This window comes from Channa argus, chromosome 4 (assembly GCF_033026475.1).
Source record: "Channa argus isolate prfri chromosome 4, Channa argus male v1.0, whole genome shotgun sequence".
NCBI lineage: Eukaryota > Metazoa > Chordata > Actinopteri > Anabantiformes > Channidae > Channa > Channa argus.
Window position 1 is genome coordinate 6,091,637 of NC_090200.1, and position 21,686 is coordinate 6,113,322.

A 21,686-nucleotide genomic window follows, 5' to 3' on the forward strand; every position below is an offset into this window, starting at 1 on the left:
GTTGTCATTAATTTTAGTAGCATATGTGTTTGTGCTGTATGCAATGAAAATAATTATAGATGTATTTTTTGAGAGAGAGCAAGAGTTGATCATGAAGCCTTCAATATCCAAACATCTACAAATGAAAATATTTGCCACATTACCTGAGTGACCAGAAACTGAGAGACATATAAATCCTGCAACCCAGTGACCCCAGGTGCCCAAGTGGGGTCTTCACTTATGCAATATCCAAGAAAGAGACACAAAATTACTCAAATGACACACACGACCAGCACAAAGAAATTAAATAATACAAAACATTTACAAGAAATGATATGCCACAGTAAAAAGTAACAATAAATCAATGCATTTTTTATAGTCTAAAATGTTCAGGGCCTATGTAAAAGACAATAGCATTATAATATATTTACAGTAACATACCAGCAGTAACAGTAGGTTCTGTCTGGTCAAGTTTAGAAGTTTAGAATCTAATGTTAAAGTAGGTTTAACCATTTTGTTAACACTACCATGTGAGTTTTTTCAAAATTATAATTATTTTTTAGCATTGTTATTATAATATAATTATAATTTGAGAATCGGATGTATGTCTGCACAGCAACTAAATAATTGTTATTTTAAATATATATATCTATATAATTATTTTGAATGATTTGATCGCAATAATTAGACTTTAATTGTAAATGCCCGTTTGTGACTGGACAGGGCATATCAATAAAGCTTGTTTGAATTCAGAAGCGTCTGACCAATCACAGTTTGAGGTGTCATACTTCCTCCCTTCTCAAGCCTCTTGCATCTGACAACTGTCTTAGCGACTATATTTATAATTTTAGGGGTCTTTATATGAACACCAGCGCATAATTAGTAAGTGATTTGTTTAATCTGTTCTGTATTTTCTTCGTGCAGGTCCCAAAACTTTGTCTGGGCACTTGAACTTAAGCTACAGTAAATAAAAGTAGCCAACAATCCTTTTGTATTATGTTTGTATGAACTGCAGTAACAGTAACGGTTAGCATTAGCTTATTAGCACAGCTGCTTTTATGCCGTTTGTACGCCATCAAAATTAGCCCTACCTAACATGGATATTTACAGTCAAAGTGTCACACTTTTTTTTATTATAAATATGAATATATTCAACGCGATATGTTGCTGGAGTTGACTACTTTGCTACATTGTTGTGCAGGTAGCCGGCAAACGGTCTCCAAGCTAACAGTAGCTGATGAGTAACACTGTCACTTGCGCTGTTTGCGAAATACTCTTGTGCACTTTTTTCGAAGGCGTTATCAAACTGTATGATTCACCTTTATTAGAGGGACATTGTCATGGTTAGCATTGGTATGTTAAGTGTAAGCACGGTTTACGTCTTCATAAATACAAGCTCTGTGCAGTTTATTCACACTCTAAATCTCTACTGTTGAAGTCATTGTGATAAAAATGATCATTTACAACACTGCAGGTAAACTGCATACAGTAATGGTACCTGCTAGGTATAGTATTAAATAATAAACTAAAATAGATTTATGCTGCTGTTAGCAGAATGGACAGATTCGTTATTTTGCAGTTGTTGTGTTATGTTTAAGATATCCAGTATGGCTTCTCGAGCTGGCCCGAGAGCAACAGGCACAGATGGCAGTGACTTTCAGCACAGAGAGCGGGTTGCCTCTCACTACCAAATGAGGTGGGTTCTTTCACCGGGAAAGCAGCTCAAGGGAAATTCCAACTTTGGTGAGAATGTGTATGTTACACACATGCAGGCAGGATGCATAATGCACCTAACTTTGTATTTTAATGTGAAATCTAGAAAACAATTGAGGTACTGCTTTTGTAATATTTATCTAAGGGTAAATAGGTTGTTAAATAACCTATTGAAGATCTGAAACTTTACATCTATCTTTACTTTTAAATTAATCAGCGAAACCCCTGCAATACCTTCTGCAAAAGTGCTGCAGGACCAAAATGTATTCAGATGATACTAGTCATTGTTTCATGGAAAACTCATTTTCTCTTCAGACAAAACCATACTAATAATAAAAACACAACTGATTTTATTTTATTTTTATTTGGAGCAGAATATGACCGAGACAAAGCTTAATCTGTGCATTTAAGCTGCGTGATCTTTAATCAGTTCATCAGTGCCTTAAAATGATTTGATTTTAGTTCTCATCTACCACCCCTCTGTCTCATTTTGCACAGTGTTGCCTTAAAGTCTGAAATCCGTAAACTCAACCTTGCACACCTTGTTATCTGGGTGCTGATGGCAGCTCAGGTAATGGTAAACCTACAGAATCTTACGCAAACATTTTTACAGTTGTAACTGCTGGGGAAGTTGTAGCTATTTGTGTTGTCTTTTGTTTCTCAGGTGACAGTGAGCCAGCTGAGCCTTGTGTCCTATAAGATAGTCGCCTCTCCATACCAGTGGGAGTACCCCTACCTCCTGAGCATAATTCCCACAGTCTTGAGCTTTTTGGCATTGCCTCGCAACAACATCAGCTACCTGGTCATTTCCATGATCAGTGCTGGGCTCTTCTGTGTGGCCCCACTAATCTATGGGGCTATGGAGATGTTCCCTGTGGCGCAGCAACTGTACCGGCATGGCAAAGCATACCGCTTCATCTTTGGCTTCTCTGCTGTTTCAGTCATGTACCTGGTGATTGTCATCGCTGTTCAGGTGCACGGCTGGCAGATTTACTACAGCAAGAAGCTGCTGGACCAGTGGTTCACCACCACACAGGAGAAGAAGAAGAAATGAATGCACTGCCTAGTGCTGAGACAAGGAGGATCTGAGAAGAGCTGAATTATTTTTCTTTTAGAAACCAGTCACTGAACTGGTGGATTGAGCCAGCAAAGACCAAGAGAAGAGACACTCTAAAGTAAAGTGTGATCTTCATTAAACTTTTCTATATTTATATTTGACCGTTATTCACAAAAAGCCTGTGACTTGCCAATATTCAATGTATTTGGCATTTCATCATACTCAACAATATACTGTAAATGTGTGTACGTCAGGTACACAATTTAAACACACCAACACTAAGTTGGAAGAAGACTGTAGGAAATTGTAATTTGATCTTTTGAAAAATAAATGAATAAATACATCTGTTTATTGCTTAGTCATGTATTTTGTCATTGTGTTACTACTACTACAAAAATATAAAATACTATATTTTTAAATGCCCAAACCAGATCTCTGACCACGGTTTTACTTCTACTTCTCTTTTGCTTTAGTCATTTTACCACTTTGCTTCTCAGTACATTAAGGCTGACATCTGGTTTATTTAGATGTAAGAAACCGAAATAATATGAGTGAAACAAAGCATTTAGATGTCTGGGAATTTAAAAAAAACACTTCAAAGTCAAGCTCAATTTTTTATCATGAAAAGTAACTTTATTTTTAAAATTGAAGATAACGAAAAACCTCCATGCACATGGTAACATGGTAAAGGTACAGCACAGTATTTATTTTACACTAAAATGAAGTCACATTCTCAGATTATGGTACACTTTTAAGACATTAAGCCGTTTTGACTTGCAGCTTGCATAACATTTCCTCATCTCTTTACTAAAAATCTAACACTTATTAAGTATAGCATATACAAAATATGTAAAACCATGAAGTACCATTTCCCGATAACCTTTTCATAATGAAACATAGTACCACTAGAATATGTCAAAACCCTCAAAAGTCTTCCTGCTGTGGCATATCATTACTATTCCTGCTTTTACTAGCCCAAGTGAAATACTCCCAAACGTGATTACAATAAAAACAATATATATGAATCATGATTATCTGTCAGCAATAAGGGCAAGGCATGTCAAGGTTAGTACAAAAGTAACATCCTAAACCTAAAACAATAAGAACCAACAAAAACAGCAAAAAAAAAAAAAAGAAAGAAAACTATTCATAGTTTCACTCTCTTTTGATCATTACATGGTAATGTACAGTTTGGCATGTTTCACTGAAACAACTAGCATCTGCCTTGTTTTGGCAAATAGTATTTTCATAGAGTAGACTGTCTGACTGACAGTGTTTTTAAGCATCACTTAAGCATGAACATTTCTCCCTTTCAAGATCTGTCGCACCTGAAAAAAAAAACAACACAAAAGCTTAATATAACTGTGTATCCATCAGTTTCCATCTTACCAGCAGCATAATTTCACACCCTACCTTTTCCCCAATGGCTCCTTCTGGCACCAGCTGAGATGGCAGCTCGTTTTCAAAGTTTCTGCTTCCGGGGTCGGCTCCTTTTCTCATCAGCAGCCTTACCGCCTGCACTTGAGCTTTATGATTTTGCAAAGAGCTGACAATATGCAGAGCTGTGTTTCCACTAAATGTCTGAAAGCCACAGAACAACACATTATATGCTGTTTGTAGACATTTTAGAAAAACTGTTAAGATAGACATTAATATCATATTGTCATTTTATTGCAACTTACTCTGGCAAACAACTGACCTTATCATTTACGGTGGACAGTGAAGATGACTCGAGGTCGAGGAAAAGTTGAAGCAGCTCCATATTTGCCTCTTCAGATGCGATGTGAAGACAAGTCCGTCCACTTTTCAGATCCTGTGGGAATGGAATCAGAAACACTGCATGAAAACAAGCTCAGTTTTGCAGCCTCCAAGTCTTTCCAGGTGACTGAAAGCTGCACCTGATGTAGAGCTTGACCATGTGTCTTTGTAAAGCAGCACTTCAATATCAGTTTACCATGAAACAAAGTACAGAACACAACTAAGGAAACCTGAGTAGTTAAGTAAAAGAAATCTCAACTCCAAAGTAAAATACTTTCTAGATGTTGTAATACATACCCTTTTCCCACAGGAGGCACCCATGAGCATAAGAGTCTTAATACATTCAATGTACTTGTGTCTCCTCTTTGCTAGCTCCATGGACATGTATGTACAAGGATTTTCCAGAGTCCTCAGCTCTTTAAGAACGCCGTTGTGGGACAGGACTGCGGCATGGAGTGGAGTTAAACCTCCAAACAGAGAGGGCATTTGTGAAATCACAGAAACATTTGGCATCAGCAGCAATTTCCCCCTTCAATACAAAATACTTACCATCATAATTGAACTGTTCTATATCAATCAGTTGCCCACATCTAACAAGGGACGTCCAGATGCTCTGTGAAAATAGCAGTATAAAAAAGAAACTTGTAACTTTGGTAAAGAGTTTAGATTTTTTTTTCTTTTTAAAGACAATCAAAGATTTTTTTGTTTGTAGTTGAAAATGTTTAAAAGAGGTGTTTTACTGCTGTCTTACTAATGTGAATGAGGTGGATGGCTTTGCAGTGTTTTGATAAATGGTTTGGAGGTTTGGTGAGCTGCATGGGTGTGTGGAGTTCATGGGTTCACACCTTATGATAATCAGTACATTTTGAAATTCAGCACATAAATGAGGATTCTGAAAGTCACACAGAAGTTGCATTTCCTTGTCTGACCAAATAGCTCAGTCTGTTAAAGCACTGTTTAAGAAGTAAGGGGTTGTTGGATCAATCCTTATGACTCTCAGTGTGTTTTAAAGGGTGGTGTCCAAAGGATGCAGTGAAAAGCTCTCAGAAAGCATTGTTCAGTGTCTGGAGGAATAGCTCAGGCTGTTAAGTAACTGATGGGAAATATGAAAGATATGGGTTCAAGCCCTAGTACATAAACTTGACCATAAGTGAACATTCAGATGTGCTATGGGAGAAGCCAGGGTTTGGTTTTCTCTGTGGACATGCTTTTGAATATTAATATGTCAATATCATTCATAATCCTAATTCATCTTGCAGGTAAATCTTAAGGTTCTTCACACAAGGTGAAGATTTGTTTGTGCTCAGGGAGAGGCTCTCTATGCCCCAATCCAGGTGGGGCAAGCCCCACCTGGATTGGGGCATTGGGGAGCTGGATTGGGCGGGCTGCCTGGTGTGGCTTGGGGAGCCCCACCTGGATTGTCTGGTCAGGGTTTGAGCCAGTGCTGCACTGCCAGATATTTTGTGTGCATTGACAATCCCACGACACCACCGGGTCCCCCCCTCTGAGACCTTCTCTCACAACACATATGAATTTTGACCTACGACTTGAAAATTTGCTAAAGCCTTGAACCCTATTTATCTTACAAGCTGAGCTATTCCTCAGGACATTTAATGATATTTTCTGAAAGGGTTTTCATTGTATCCTCTCCAGTCTTTGATCCAACAACTTCTGACTTCCTGGGCACCCCTCTAACAGCCTGAGCTATTTGGTCAGACAAGGAAACCTGACTTCTCAGAGTTTCTGAATATTCATTTATGTGCTGGACTTCAAACTTTAAAAATTACCATAAGGTTTGAACCCATGAATTCTACCAACTTCTGAATTATTTGTTGAACTATTATAAATCTTCAAGTGTGTGCTGGGTTCTGATAAGAATTGAACCCAACATCTCTGTGGTTTAAAGCAGCTGTCCATAAGCCTGAGCTATTTGACTGAACACCCTAAACCTTTTCAGAGTAAAGATACTTGTCTGGTCTCAGCCAAACAAGCATTATCACTTCCCTATTGTTGCACTTGCAGCTCTTACTTTAAACTCTTAATTGGCTAACTTTAGTTTTCACAAAGAAAACAAAAAAATATATATAAAAGAAAAAAAGAGAGACAAATTATATTTCAAATTATTTCAAGTTATGAATTGTTACCTGAAGACTGAGAAAGTAGCCTTTCTCAGCACACACGTGCAAAGGTGAGCGGCCCCAGAAGTCTTGAGTGTTGATCTGGGCTCCATGTAAAATCAGGTCTTGGAGAATTAAATGCTGATTGGTGGCAGCTGCTATCTGAAGAGCCGTCTGTGTGCCGTAAAACCATTTTTACTCACGTGTAACAAAATAATCATGTGTGGGCAATAGTTCATATGTATACATACAACCCTGTCCAGTGTTTGTACCTGCCCGTTGTGTTCTTTCACGTCCAGAGAGCCACACTGAGCCATTTTACCGGCCAGCACATAAACCAGGGCCCGTCTACCTTGTGCCACCGCAATGTGAAGAAATCTGGAGGTTGGAAAGAACATTTAATTCTTTACCTTTTAAATTTAGTAAATTAGTTCATTATTTTAATATAACAAATTCATATGTTTATTCACTGCTATTAAAATGTTTAAAAAATGTTTAGAAAATAACTTCTTTGGAGCCTGGGAAGGGAAATTTAACTTTTGCAAGATCTCGCCACCCATCAATTAATGCTTCTCTCACATGTCCCTTGCCAGGCTTCCCAGAATTGGAAGCACAAGCCAGCTTTTACATATTATAATGTTTTACTGAAGCTACATTGCTTTATTTATAAGAAATAGTTTACTTGTATTTCAACTATATGTTCAAAATAGTTTCATTAGTAACGTTGAACGTAAACCTGAACTTTTTATGCAAGACATCGCTTAAAACAAATAAAGAAAAAAATAAAAAATAAAAATACTTTCCCACTCACTTGTTATCTTGATACATTAATATTATGTAAATTTTTAAAGCATTAATTCACCCATAGTCAGGAAATGCTTTCCCTAGATTAACTGCCTAATCTTACATAATTGTAAATGAAAACTCAACACTTCTTGTGTTGTATGTTGCACAATTATAACCAATTTAATCAATTATACATTTCCATTATTTATTAAGTAAATTGATCATGCTTGTCAATACATACGTGTCACCATCCGCATCTTGCATATTCAGCAGGTCCAGAGAAACACCTTGAATTCTCTGCGCCTCTTGCTGTACTTGCCAGTGAAATAAAGTCATTTTGACTTCAGCAGTTGGGACCATTTGGCCGTGCAGATGTTGCAGTTGTTGTGGGGAAGTGTTTCCATTTTGAACAGCAGGGGGAGTGAACTCAGGGGTGACATTTGGGTTTACTGGTGTTGGCGTGCCTATGAGATAAGGACTCACAAATGTCTCCAATTTTGGATGTTTACATTTAGGCTCAAAATTGTTGTCCTCAAATGAGTAGTTCCATTTCTGAAAGAGAAAAATTTCCCAGCTGTTATTATCCCCACCTTGTATAAGTTGGCTTATCTCACTGATTAATTTGTGGCAAAAACATGCGCATTTGTTCTTACTTGTACATTATCTGCATACTAACGTTAGGACTTGTACTTTGCTCTCATTGAGGTGGAGAAATGCTTAACTCCTTCCTCATACTGAACAAAGTTTGACCATACTTGTAATCAAAATAAGGCACATTTCAAATGCTGTACATGGAGGCGATTGCAACATTTTCTGACAACCTCTACCATAAATATGAGATAAACTTATTTTCAGCTTGTCCTGTTGAAATACCTGTTTGCCTACCTGACGTCTCATCATGAGCAGCTCTTTCACTGTGTTTTTCTTGTGGACGGTTTGAAAGTACCCCGGCGGATTGGGATCAGTGATAAGAGAGCCTGAGAAAAATACGGTAACAATGCATGAATTTAAAATTAAAATGAAAAAACATAGTTAATAGCATATGTTAATACTAATATCAAACATTCATAAACTAGAAGTATTAGGCAATCAAGCAATGGATGGAAAAGTTGTCATGCTATTTACTTAGGCGTGATGTCATTATCAATACAATATAGATTAGACTGAATACTAAGCACTTAAGCACTTAAACAAGGCTCCATGACAAGTGAAAAAACAGATTTTAAAACCTGATTTTATAATGACTTCACTTTTAGACTTGACAATGACACAGTCATAGTTAAATATTAAAACATGTAAACTCAGAATAAAATGTTAAATATGTTATTAATAAGTATTACTACTGTCTTGTCTGTACATTTGTATATGTTAATAATAGTAAGTTTATGCTTATGAAAATAAGTAAATATGTTTATTCTGAAATCTTTGAAAAGGGCCACAGTTGATTGTCTAATACACAGTGCATTCAAGTCCTCACGTTCAGTTCTCAAACATGAGCCATGAAAACCGACCAACTTGAAGTTTTTGTTTGAAATAACAAAGGCTCGTTTTTAAATTACAGCTTATTGTTGATAATGTTAAAATACTCAGTCATATTTTTAAGTTTTTGACCTGTAGTCCTATGTCAACAGTGTGACAACGTCAACGCACAAAATACATACGTGGACTTTCTTGTTCGCCTGTGTCTCGGAAACAAAACAGCTGGTGATGGAATTGGCACCGCTGCATATCCCATTACCATATGAAAACTGACCTTTATTGTCCTGGCTGAAGTTGGTTCCCCCTGACAAAAACTGGCGTCCTTTGGCGTTATTCCCTCTTGGATCCAACATGTTCAAAAGGTCATTCAATAGCATAAAACTCCACCTAACACTGAAGTTTTTCCTCTCCCACACACCTTGTGGGGAAAAAAATTTGCAGCGAAATGAAGTGTAAATAATAATAAAAACTCAAATAAAAATACTGAAGTATAATAAGACAAAATCTACAACTGACTCAAACTACCTCCCCCCTTTCTACTTGTCACCACAAGTTAAAAAATGAGGAACAACTGCCACACAAAATGTCCCACACCTGGAGCAACTTCCTGGTTAACATATTACTGAGGTGAGTCACATGTCAGCTTCAAAATAAAGGTAACAAAATGTTTGTCACAGGTGAAGGGTAATTCTGGAGGGCAAATCTGGCTAGTTTACTGAAATGTCTGTGCAGATAAAGTTTACATCAAATTTCTGAAAACATTCATAGAAAGAGAACTGGATCATCTATGGAAAAACAAATATAAAGGAAATCCTTATCTAACCCCCCCCCCCCCCCCCCCCCCCCCCCCCAAAAAAGCAGTACATCCTGAAAATGTCTTATCAACAAGAGCACGAAAGCAGTCCATTCCCAAAAAAAAAAAAAAAAACAAGCTGTTGAGGACCAGTTGATATGCAAATAAGCTCAATGTGCGGCTACATTCATAAGCAAAGCCACTGAACAATGCAGCCTTGTAGATGAAGAAGTAAGTTGACTGCAGAGCAACACTGAACATGTTTTCCTAAACAGCGAGGGAAACAATCGAGTCTTATATAATTAACCAAATATGTATCCAAATCATTTAGTGAATCCATAAAGCAGATTATGTAAAGAAGAGTAATTTTTGTTACCTCTTTTGATGAGATTTGGCTAATAAACATAAGTCTGTTAAGTGAGTTTATCCTTACACACCTGTTGCAGGTTTTCCACCTCTGAAAAATGTGCAGGATGAAGCCGGACTTCAAAGTCATTCAGTTCATGGATTGAATAACTTGCATTTGTTGGACTAACCACTCCTTTGGTAACAGCTCCCATTTATTTGGGATTTTCCCCTACAGTGTGGAAAGTTGTGCTTGGCGTTAGTCCAACGTCAGTGTGTGCGTGTCAGAGTGAGTCACAACAGCAGTGGAAATAATTCCTTATCATTAAAAAGCCACTGAAAAGACTGATAAACTGAATTTTTTTTTTATGATTTACATTCTAACTTCACCGGCACTGCAAAACCATTAACAGCAGATAACACCTGCTGCAGCAACCTACTTAGCTTTGTTTCATAAGTAATTTTTAACACACGTATTAATCTGTCAACTAGTGATTGTAATTAAATTATTGTCTGTAAATGTTTTATCTAAAACCCCAGTTTTGCCAGAATATTCAGGACCAGTTCACCAGTTAAAGTTCATTTTTAATGATGCTTACTGACAAACCTGTTTCCACACATTTTGTACACATTATTTCCTTATTTTAAACCAGTTACACTACATTTCCAAATGACCAGCAACTTGTTGCAATTCATGTGGCTCAAACCAAGCAAGACATATAAAGGTAAGCACAACCTGCAACGTCAGAAGAGGGATTCAAAATGCTGTTAAGAAAATGATTGCATGCTTCTTAGATCATGAATACAAATACATTGCAAGGACTTGAACAGAACAGAATAATCAAAAGGAGTTGTAAAATTGTTCAAAACATTTTCACAGTTATGGGTCTTAAATTAAATATGCCACTTTGACAGTAATTTATACTTTCCTTTACAGTGAATTGTACAGTTTAATAAATAATCGCATGACTACACAGAGCAAACAGTGAACAATTTCATAAATAAAATACCAGCCATGTCTCTATCAAGTGGAATCACTGGCTCTCTTTCTTTCAGACGCACACAGAAGTATAATAATAGCAACCTATCTGTATTCAGAAACACTTCAAGGTTAATGCTTCAGATCTAGTTGTATAATAATTCAAGCTCTTCTGGTCCTTTGAATGATGTGTTAACTTTAGAAATTCCAACATGATGTAAGCACAATGAAGATGCTTTCGTTTTTTTCTTCACAAATGCATACAACATGTTTGGGCATGTTTGAAGAGCTTACAAATACAGTAACTAGAGAGCTAGAATGTCTGAATAGTAGAGTTTCACCTGATTAGTGATTACTAAATTTGCACATTGTCCCTGTGCTCGCGTGTGCATGTCAGGTTCACTGGTGACCAAAAAAAAAAACAATCGGCTGTTAATGTGACTGAGTCTGTCTGTGCATGTCTCTGTGTTGGCCCTGGGATAGACTGGAGAACTGTCTAGGGTGCAGCCTGCATCTCGCCTAGTAACTGCAGAGACAGGCTCAAGCCCCCCCATGACCCCGAACAGGATAAGTGGTTACAGATAACAAAACATTATCCAATTTTGTGGAAAATAAAACAGTGTCAAAACAGTGGAGGATGTTGGATGATTGATATAAAAAGTTATGTTACACTTATGTTCGCATTGTTGGCTGATAGACAGAATATTATTGAGCTTCCTGGTTCTCCCGGCATTGCCGGTGGAAATTATGGCTTCATATATTCTGTGTAAAAACCGATATCCATTATTGCATGCCTGCACACACCAATCATCCACAACATTAATAGCAATTGTTGTGATGGACAAGGGTGAGCATTGTAAAAATTCAATACGCACAGTGCATCACAGCTTGCTGCATATGGGCCTGCAGAGCAGTCAGAGAGCACATGCTGACCCCTACAACATCAAAACCACCAGGGGGGCTTAATGTTGTGGCTGATCAGTGCAAACAACAATGATAAACATTTTAGTACATGAACATCATTCCCAGCAGAAATCTTGTCCGCACATACGTTGTTATCCCTTCTTTCATTTCACTCCATTGTATCTCCAACTTTCTACGTCCTAATCCCAAATGTTAGAAAAAAGGTTTATCTATAGACGTGTTGGTACAAAGGTCCCACAAAAGAACAAAAAATATAAAGTGCTCTAGCTCATAGTGAAGGGTCTTATTCAACAAAACGTCGAAGTTTACTGTTAGAAGACCATTACACAGTGCTGCAACGAAGTAATGCAAATTAGACAGAGGACATCGCTGAACACAGCTGTAAATAGATAACAGCAATCTGATCTACCATCAGGACAGTTTCTACAAATACAGGCTCACAATTTATACCGTATCAACACTGTAAAATAAAAAAACACTGCATGCATGTTGCTGCTAAAATCTATCTAATACAGCAATGTCTTTTTGTCTGCAAAATAAGAAAGTATCCCTTTTGGTCAGTCCTGTTCAGTAACTCGGCCCAGTTTTCCGGTCAGTGGCAAAATTCCTGAGGAGTTTATTTCTGCAGGAATGCCTTCTGGAAAAAGTTGAACCGAGAGAGCGATGGTCCAGTATCAAGCATTTGTTTCCACTTCAGCTGTTTTTCTTTAATGCCTCCAAGAACCTATGGCTAGTTGGGACCTTAACACACAAACAAATTTTATATTTCAACACAGGTTAACATTCTATCTACCATCACATTACTCAAACATGACATGTTTACAGTAGCTGGATGCTTCATTGAAAATCACACCAACTTGCGTGACAAATGTTGGGGATTCTAACCAGATGTATTTTGGAGAGTTGAAAGCATAAAGCAGCTGATATTATCATGCAGTGTAACAAATTCCTGAACAGTTACACTTAGATTAATAATGTGTAGAGCAGTCACTCAGGTTTGTTCAAAAGTGCTGTTTTAATAGATGGCCATTTTGTCCATTTGGAAAAATGAAAGCCAAACAATAACTTAATTCACCTAAATGAAAATACACAAATGTTTGTTAAAGACACATAGAACCAGTGCAACAGTGTTAGTAAGTCTATGCCAAAGAGAATATTATACACTCATTGCAGTACAATGAGTACTGAGCAAGTACAAACTGACCTGTGATGTATTTTGCACCAATTAACATCAACATGCTGCCCATGATGTAAAAGCCCAGGGGGATGCTGCTGAAGATACTAGATTCACCTGTTGGATCGTCCAAACAGAGGAAAGGTTAAGCTGCAATAATTCAGTGGTCATAACTAATACATATAAATCACAAATTAAAAAGTCAGGATTCAGTTAAACACCAAACATTAAAAGGTAGTGAATACATACATCAACTTAATTATACGTAAAATATGTCATATGCAATTCAAATCTGAAAGTATTTCTTTCATGCTTGTACATCAAGTCACAAATGGGTCATTTCAAAACAGAGTTTTAAATGTCCTGTACTCACGAATCATTCATGGCACAACCTGCATCATTATGGATTTAAGGGAGCGAATCACATCACAGGAATTACAAACACTAACTGCGGAAGATAGCCATTACTTACCTATATCAGACTAATTAACCTGCATATTGGCTACACTTTGGATGCATTAGGAGTTTGTCCCCCCACGTGAACATCATAATATTTCGGCTAGGTGTGGTCTTGCCTACCGTTTCCATTACAAACAGGTTCCGTCGTTTCCCAGTTCATAGATTTCTCAACTGCCTTCTTCCACCGAGCATACCGAAATTCACTCTCTGTAGAGCACATCATTTATAAATACTTTGTTGACAGCAGCTACTGAGGAAACAAGGGAAGTTGTGTAGAGAACAGCAGCTCAGTGCACCTTCAGGGTTGATCTGAGGTTCAAACTTCTCTGATGTGACTTCACTCAGGTCCTCTGGGTTCAGACTCCACACGCTCACCCCCTCCGCTGCTCCTGCTGCCATTGCTGCACCGAGGGCTGTGGTCTCAGGCATGGATGGTTTCACTGAAAACAGCAGCTGGCATCATTTCTACTGATCAAAATGACTGACATTAGCACAGCACCAATATACTAAAATAGGAGCTTCTCCACCTGCTTTTAACAACATTATAATTTTCCTTGTTTTATTAGCAGTAGTAGTAACAATAACACTACAACTGTTCATTTGTATGTCACCTTCTGGGATACTTTCCGACTGGTTCTTTTTGACTGAAGAACCAGTCGGGTCACTGCCAGAGTTTGTAACCATGTAAATGATGCAGGCGTGTTTCTTGCATCTTTTTTACCTAGACACTAAGAATGTAGATATTATTGCATAATTCTGGTTGCACGTTATAATTTGAGTCTAACTAACTAATTATGATCTTTACCCATTTCTCCAAATGTGTTTGAAAAAGTGGATTTTATCTTAATTTAAAAATAACAATGAAGACAATGTTTTTTTTTTCTGTCAGACCTAAAACATATAACACAGAGCTACCATTTTTCAACGTCTCAACCTGTCCACTGTCATGAGTCTTCTTGTATTTTCATGTCTAATCAGATATTAGTCTTCGCTCCTCAGACTAGAAATAAAAGCTATGCATTGTCCTCGTGACGGCAGACTGGAATCATTTCCAGGTCAGGTGAAGTGCAAAAACAATTCAATACAGAAACTGGCTGGTATCTAGTGACTCAATTAACATACATGACAAAATAGCTAGAATAAGTTAAGATTTCTTGGAAATCTTACCAACAGGAATACAGAGAATGTCAGCCTGCAGCTGCATTAGCAGCCTGTTAGATGTCATTCCTCCATCCACCTGAAGTTGAGTTAGTGGGATTCCACTGTCCTGATTCATAGCATCTAGTATCTGCACCCAAACAAATTTACACATTTAGGATACAAATACCTGCTTTTAATCATTTAAATATAAAAAAATAAAAAATTAATGTTCACGCTGCACATGAAAATAAATGGCCTTTTGAAATCGCAGAAATGTTCATCAAAAATGCTTGTGCCAGACGTCAGCAGTTTTCTCAGATGGCTCGTTTGAGAAAGGCAGAGGACTTACCTCTCGGGTCTGGAAACAAACGGCTTCCAGTGCAGCAAACGCAAGGTGACTCTTGTTAGTAAACTGAGTTAATCCACAAATGATCCTGCGGCACAGAGAAAGATCAAGACTGAGTGATTCAGCGAGTAACACTCGCTTCAGCAGGCTGTGTGAAGAATTTTGTTCATTACACTTTTGATTTCATCTCCTGGATCTTACCCTCTTGCACTAGGCTCCCAGTAAGGTGCATAAAGACCGGAAAATGCAGGAACAAAATAACAACCGTAGGATGTACCAACCGATGCAGCCAACTTTTCTGCACAGGAACACGTGGAAAATCTACTTAATCATACAATAGCTATACAGAATTAATTTATATATTAATGTTTTTCTACAATTCCCTAAATACAAGAGTCCCAGAAGTCAGTATAACAAAGTTGTAAATCGTTTAATTTTGTCGGATGAACATACTTGATGAACACTAACTGTTTCAAACTTAAAGTGGGGACCTACCAAGCTCTTCAGACGATCCGATGATCCCGAGATTGTCCTGCAGCCAACGAACCACAGCTCCTGCAATGGCCACAGACCCCTGACAAGATATACAACGACAACAACAAAAAAATAAATAAAAGACTACATGTGTGAAGTGAAGGAATGAGGCGATGCCATCACATTTATCTCTTTTCATACATTACAGTACAGTATCCCGCACCCAACCGGAGTTGGTTGTGTACACTTTTCACGTTTTCTTTGAAAGGGTTCCTTTCTCTATAGTACCTCTAGTGCATAACAGGCAGGTTTGTCCCGGCCAAGTTTGTATGCCACAGTGGTCAGAAGACCGTGGTCAGACATCACGGGCTGCAAAACAACAGCAAAATGGTACAGACAAGCTGGCAATGTGGGCAGGTATGTCACAATGTACAACCCCAATTCATGGATAGTATTAATTAACTTTGAATTTAAAATCCTGAATTTGAATTATAAATCCTAAGCAACGTACCTTGACTCCAGTGTTTCTCAAGAGAAAGCAACCTGTTCCATACCTGAAACACACATAAACCTTTATGAGAATTTCCAACAAAAGAAAAAGCTGAAAATCATGCAATTATAAAAACATACAAAGCCTCTTACGTGTTTTTAGCTTGTCCATCCTGAAAACACATCTGTCCAACAAGTGCTGCAGACTGGTCCCCAAGACACTGTTTTCACATGCGATACATATATTTGTCAGTTTACTCATTCTTAAAAATATCAGTAAAATGGTGGGGAAAAAAAAGAAAGTGCTGAACTTACCCCTGAAATGGGGATACCTGAAAGAGCCCCAGATTTCTGTCAAATGAAAAGATGTGTTGTTTTTTTTTAATTCAACTGAGCCCTACTGAAATCAAACAATTTGTTTTGTTCGTGGTTATAGCATCATGTGGGTTTCACATTTAAATCTTTAAACATATGAATGAACTGACTTATCATTTAATAAAACTACACCTAGGTATAGTTTAACTGGACATTTTTGTTGGTCAAATGAATGAATCTCAATTACTGTTATCATTGGAAAAAAATTAACGCAAGCATAAACCTTGCCCCCGTCAGCAACACATTATTTGACTACATGAAGCCAAATAACAAAAACATATTGATTTTATTCCTACCACCGCATTTTTACATGCTGTACCAGTGAAACAAACAGTGAGGGAAAACAACAATTGTGAACCTGTATAAATCAAAATGTCTTCACTCCTTCATGAGGCTTTCGATTTTGGTGTTTAAAAGTTTAAAGGAAGAGGACAAAAGTTGGGTAAACAAACTGTAAAAAAAAAAAAAAAAAAAAGAGTGAAGAGTTTTGGGAGATGTGATGGGATGTGTTTGCAGAGGAAGACTGTGTCAGGAGAGCTGTGGGCATCAGTGACAACCAGATGAGCAGCATGCCACAACAAAAACAGGGGAGGGATAAGGACCATCCAGTACATTTCCAAATGAGCCCTTACTGTCTTGTTTTGGCAATCATGCTAGCAAACAGTTGCTATTTAAATGTATAGCATGCGCATGAAACAGCTCATGTGCTCAGCTCATGAAACAGCTGCCTGCTGCATCTGGAGGGAGGAAATTGTCTGAAGCTCACCACCACAAGCTGACCTTCTTCACATACAAACGTTCATGTCCTGTTTTTGTCCCTGTGGCTTTTTTAACATTTTACACTGACTAATCTACTGAAACTATTCAAACTCTGTCCACTAACTTTTGAGCCACCACAATCCACATGTGTGTAAGGAAAAGAGAGACATAAAATGTTATGACTTGAGTTTTGAAATAGTCCAGAATCAAGACAAATAAATATCAACTCTGTAAGCTTGAATAATATTTATCAAATCTAACTGATGATAGTAAATTGGGATTTTTTTTCCTCATGTGAACAGGGTCTCATGTTAATGTACAGTTAGTTGCAACTAAGCAAGATTGAGTTTTGTGCTTAAGTTGTGACTTCAGAGGCTCAACATCCATACATTTCTAAATGCCGGTCAAATCTGTTTTGCTTCAAGACTGGGACACAACTGGTTCAATCCTGACATATTTTCTTCTTTTAATTGTGTAAATTAAAAGCTCAAGTACTATAAAATTTTCCTTCAAATAAATCTTGGAAATGCACTGCATGATGGCATATTTACCTTGGTCACAGAGAAGCAGGTTGGGTTACTTTGCAAGATGAGTTAAAATAGTGACGACGAGTGTAACTTACCCTGCTAGTACATATTTTCTACCAGTGAGAGAAGAGAGACAATGGCACACAAAAAAATGCCTAAAACAATTTCTCAGTCAACTGTCATGCACTTACAGAACAATCTGAAAGCACATTTACCAAAACAAAAAAACCCCAAACCTTGATAATATTGCAATAAACTCCATAAGTAGACTAGACTTGGAAAGACAATCAAAGGTAAACCAGCTTACCATGAGACCATATATTTCTGAAGAACTTCTCACTCTAGGCAAGATTTCCATGGGAATACCAAAATATCTGATGGGAATTTGAGGGAAGAGCAATGACCATGTTTATTCTGATGTCCATTCATTTTTCTATAGAAAAATATTGCGTGAATTTCAAAGTAAAGGTCAGTGATATTATTCATATAACAAAAATAAAGACAGGAGTCATACTTGCAGAGCTCTGGGTCCCAGTCCATAGTGTGAATGTTAAACAGCATGGTTCTGCTGGCATTGGTGACATCTGTGCAGTGGACTCCACCTGACTTTCCTCCTGTCAAACACTGTTGGGCAGTAATCGAAAATACGCTCAAAAAGACAGTCGTCACGGTTGGCTCCACATTTGCATTTAATATTTCAGTGGTTTAGTTAGGAGATCTTTGGTTACCCAAATGAGCCAAGAGTCAACAGTGCCAAACATGGCCCGGTGAGACACAACAGCCTCGTGAACCTCATCGACATTGTCCATCAGCCAGCGAAGTTTTACTGCACTGAAGTAGGTGCTAATGGGGAGTCCTGTTTTGTGCTGCAGGAAGACAATGACATAAAAAAGTCAAGTAGTGTGAATTTGTTTTCAAACTCCAAGATGCATAAATAATAATACAGATTAAAAATGGCAGATGACATAAGAAAAGCTACATCAAAAATGGACGTGAAGACACAGCCTCCTCAAAAAGCAATAAAAATTAAAAATAAGCGGCTATAAACTTCAACTGTGAGCATCAACAACTGGCCGATATTACTTTAACAGTCAGTCCGACCTGCTGTCATGCCCAGAACATGATAATAATTTCACTTCCAGCACCTGTGGAGATTTAAGCTCTTGAAACTGAACACCCAACATTCCCCAAGAAAGTACAATAAAAACAGATGAGGTAGATAGAAGAAATTTAGGAACAGGCCAGGAGCTCACCTTCAAATGGTTCTTATTCCTTCCTGGGGTTTTGTTAATTAGACGTTCAACTGTTGACTGAGTCCGCAAGTCCAGCCAAACTGCAATAAAATACTGCAGTTATTTAAGAGTCAAATCAGTTAAATTCAACAATTCCAGCTGATCCCCATTAGGTATAATAAGCAGTGCCAGGATAAATGGAAATGATGAACAATTAATGAAAGATTTACCGATTGCATTGTACAAAGGCTCTCCTGTCTCTTTGTCCCACACAAGTGTGGTTTCTCTTTGGTTGGTCACACCAATGGCTGGACAAATTAAAGAAATAATTTACAGTAATTTTAGCTTGCAAACACCTGTTTGACACAGAATCAAAGTATGCCCGAGTATCTCTTAATAATTGGAGCAAATATGTGTGCATACCTTTTATATTTGAGATATCTATGTTCAGCTGGGTAAGTTTTTCACACGTCCTCTCCATGCATTCATACACAGACTGCAAAATTTCTTTGGGGTCTTCCTCCACCCATCTAAAAATTGTAACAGACATCAGGACAAAAAAAAGACCTACACATTTCTAAATTCTGTGTGACGTTTTAACAAAGAAATTCTGTGTGACGCCTTTTTTTGATAAAATCAGATTAGTCTTTTTACTTACCCTTCTTTGGGGAAGCTCTGTTTGATTTCCACCTGATGATGGCTAAGGAGCTCTGCTGTTTTTGAATTAAACACCTTCAAAAAGACAAAAGCACATAAGAGAAAGTGTGACACTTTAGCCAATTACTCATTACTATATTCTTTCTTCATCTACTAAAAGCTCACTAAGCATTCATTCACTGTACCCCTACTCAAGCCCTTACTCTTGGTAACTCCTAATGAATGCTTGGAGGGATTTCTGATTCCAATGTATTACTTTATTAACTTGCCGGTCTTCCGATTATATTCTTGTTCAGTCCAGCCTGAACAGGTTGTAGGTGATTTACATGTTATAACAATAGTCACAAAGGATAAAAAATGCTTTACTGATGTATTTTCAGACACAACTTCCATATTTTCAGCTGCTGAGAAGAGAAATTAAACTAATATTATTGCAAATACAAAGACGAGAAATCAGTGCAGCTGTATATGAATTAAGAGTGTTTATGCTCATTTTGTGTCGTAAAAGTGTTCTTACAACCCCTTGACAAAATATTTAGTTAAAAAGAAAAGTAATTATATATTTTTACATGTCGTGACGACATTGACCTGACTTAAAAGAGAGCGGAAAGTTAGTGTTAAAACATATTAGAAAAAAATAGCCAACCATTGTTTTGTGAAGCACTGTGATGGATGTAAAGAAAAAAATAAATCCAGTCTACTATATAAAGTTATACGAAGCTCACTTCTGCCACCTGTTGCCCTGAGTCTTCCTTTAGGTTTCAGAGAAGCTGAGGCAACTCAAGCCAAGTCCTGTCACTCAGCTGTCTGACACACCCAGCAAATAAATCAACACACCTGTTCTCTGTACAAGGAGTGCCCTTCACATGAGATACTCTTATAGCAATTCATTCAAAATGTACAATTTAAAAGTAGACCTTTTTATTTATTTATTTATTTTTACAGAAACAGCAAGTGAAATCCAATACCTTCCATTCTGTATGAGGCTACGGCTAAATATTGTTTCCATTTTTAGTTAACCTGACAGCAGAGCCATAGTCCAGAAACCAAAAATTTGTTGACCATAATCGTAGCAAGGTGCTGTTGCTAATCTAAGTTAGTTGCTTTGGACACTAAAGCCCCTAACAATACGTTAAAACGACCATTTGTCGTTACAGCATTTCACATCCAACAAAGTTGCTGGGTTATCAAACAAAGGCTGTACAATATAATTACCCATCTTATGCACGTTTATAAGCAAATATTAAATATCGGATACACAAACAGCTAACTAGCTTGCACTCAGGGGAATCCCTAACTGTGTGCCTTGCCTTACCAAAAACCGAGTGGAGCTCGTGCCTTGGTCGATGGCTGCCACCAGCGGACCCAGCATCATCCGGTGTGAGGACGCGGCCATGGCGCCGTTCATGGGCAGCCCAGGAGCTTCTGCACCGAAATGCGCAGAAATCCGATTAGCTCCACCAAACCGGCTCAAGCTCAATGAAAGTCGATGGTCGGTCAGGTTGTCGCGGAATTCAGGCGTAACGTTCGCCCTGGCCCTCACTGATGACGCCACAAAACGGCATCATACCGGTGCCCTTATCCCTTATCTCGTCATCTGAAGATTTCTTATTCTGATGTTATGTTATGGTTGATTATTTTGTCCAGCTTTGCTTACGCTTGATTATATATCCTTAAGAACATGGATAACCACTATAGTACTATAGACGGGAGTCACCTTGTTAAATAAAGGATTATTGCATGTTGTGTGGCATTTTTAAATGTTTCTATTTTATTCTGGTGGCAAAGTGTTCACTTTAAATAGACATAAAAGTATGTCATAAGGCCATGAGAAGTATATAGTCCACGCATTTCCTTTGAGAGGCAATACTAATTAATTTCATAAGGGATTCTGACAGTACGTTTATGTCAAACGTCAGAAAAAGTCAACGAATGTAAATCAGTTACAAAATAAAGAAGTTCCCATACCGGGAGTCGAACCCGGGCCGCCTGGGTGAAAACCAGGAATCCTAACCGCTAGACCATATGGGAAACCATACATAGCGCCCCACGTCAAAAACATTAAATATGATCATACGTATAGTATGAACATAGTTAATATATTATTTATATATTTATTTATGG

General features: G+C 37.7%; 3 protein-coding genes and 1 non-coding gene across 11 annotated transcripts; 1 reads left to right on the plus strand and 3 right to left on the minus strand.

The window, feature by feature from the left end:
- Positions 1 to 743: 743 nt before the first annotated feature.
- On the plus strand, positions 744 to 3,098 carry jagn1b (jagunal homolog 1b). 2 transcript variants are annotated; one of them, XM_067502720.1, is made up of 4 exons: positions 744 to 861; positions 1,578 to 1,675; positions 2,191 to 2,263; positions 2,357 to 3,098. In XM_067502720.1, exons 2-4 carry the CDS (start codon positions 1,587 to 1,589, stop codon positions 2,744 to 2,746), a joined length of 552 nt encoding a protein of 183 aa, XP_067358821.1. In that variant the 5' UTR covers positions 744 to 861; positions 1,578 to 1,586; the 3' UTR covers positions 2,747 to 3,098. The 2 variants fall into 2 exon arrangements, with proteins under 2 accessions (XP_067358821.1, XP_067358822.1); XM_067502721.1 differs by lacking the exon at positions 744 to 861 and having other exon boundaries at positions 1,582 to 1,722.
- Positions 3,099 to 3,360: 262 nt separating this feature from the next.
- On the minus strand, positions 3,361 to 10,230 carry nfkbiz (nuclear factor of kappa light polypeptide gene enhancer in B-cells inhibitor, zeta). Of its 3 annotated transcripts, XM_067501526.1 has the most exons (11): positions 10,120 to 10,230; positions 9,164 to 9,307; positions 8,284 to 8,387; positions 7,652 to 7,962; positions 6,897 to 7,002; positions 6,652 to 6,798; positions 5,057 to 5,120; positions 4,805 to 4,974; positions 4,449 to 4,562; positions 4,163 to 4,330; positions 3,361 to 4,077 (listed from the first exon to the last, which is right to left on the minus strand). In XM_067501526.1, the coding sequence occupies exons 2-11, from the start codon at positions 9,264 to 9,266 to the stop codon at positions 4,039 to 4,041; spliced, it is 1,326 nt and encodes a 441-aa protein (XP_067357627.1). In that variant the 5' UTR covers positions 9,267 to 9,307; positions 10,120 to 10,230; the 3' UTR covers positions 3,361 to 4,038. The 3 variants fall into 3 exon arrangements, with proteins under 3 accessions (XP_067357627.1, XP_067357626.1, XP_067357628.1); XM_067501525.1 differs by lacking the exon at positions 10,120 to 10,230 and having other exon boundaries at positions 9,164 to 9,690; XM_067501527.1 differs by lacking the exon at positions 10,120 to 10,230 and having other exon boundaries at positions 8,296 to 8,387; positions 9,164 to 9,688.
- A 365-nt stretch (positions 10,231 to 10,595) lies between these two features.
- On the minus strand, positions 10,596 to 21,086 carry LOC137125679 (glycerol kinase-like). Of its 5 annotated transcripts, XM_067501521.1 has the most exons (21): positions 20,878 to 21,084; positions 19,564 to 19,637; positions 19,329 to 19,435; positions 19,136 to 19,213; positions 18,927 to 19,006; positions 18,402 to 18,539; positions 18,188 to 18,297; positions 17,981 to 18,047; positions 17,769 to 17,786; positions 16,328 to 16,363; positions 16,166 to 16,233; positions 16,035 to 16,077; positions 15,812 to 15,892; positions 15,545 to 15,623; positions 15,251 to 15,347; positions 15,053 to 15,137; positions 14,731 to 14,851; positions 13,860 to 14,003; positions 13,684 to 13,770; positions 13,135 to 13,221; positions 10,596 to 12,671 (listed from the first exon to the last, which is right to left on the minus strand). In XM_067501521.1, exons 1-21 carry the CDS (start codon positions 20,968 to 20,970, stop codon positions 12,661 to 12,663), a joined length of 1,704 nt encoding a protein of 567 aa, XP_067357622.1. In that variant the 5' UTR covers positions 20,971 to 21,084; the 3' UTR covers positions 10,596 to 12,660. The 5 variants fall into 5 exon arrangements, 3 of the variants coding, with proteins under 3 accessions (XP_067357622.1, XP_067357624.1, XP_067357623.1); XR_010914183.1 differs by having other exon boundaries at positions 13,135 to 13,770; positions 13,860 to 14,028; positions 20,878 to 21,085; XM_067501523.1 differs by lacking the exon at positions 13,684 to 13,770 and having other exon boundaries at positions 20,878 to 21,085.
- A 435-nt stretch (positions 21,087 to 21,521) lies between these two features.
- trnae-uuc (transfer RNA glutamic acid (anticodon UUC)) lies at positions 21,522 to 21,593 on the minus strand. Its single transcript has one exon. It is a non-coding gene; the product is annotated as a tRNA-Glu (tRNA).
- Between the last annotated feature and the right edge of the window lie 93 nt (positions 21,594 to 21,686).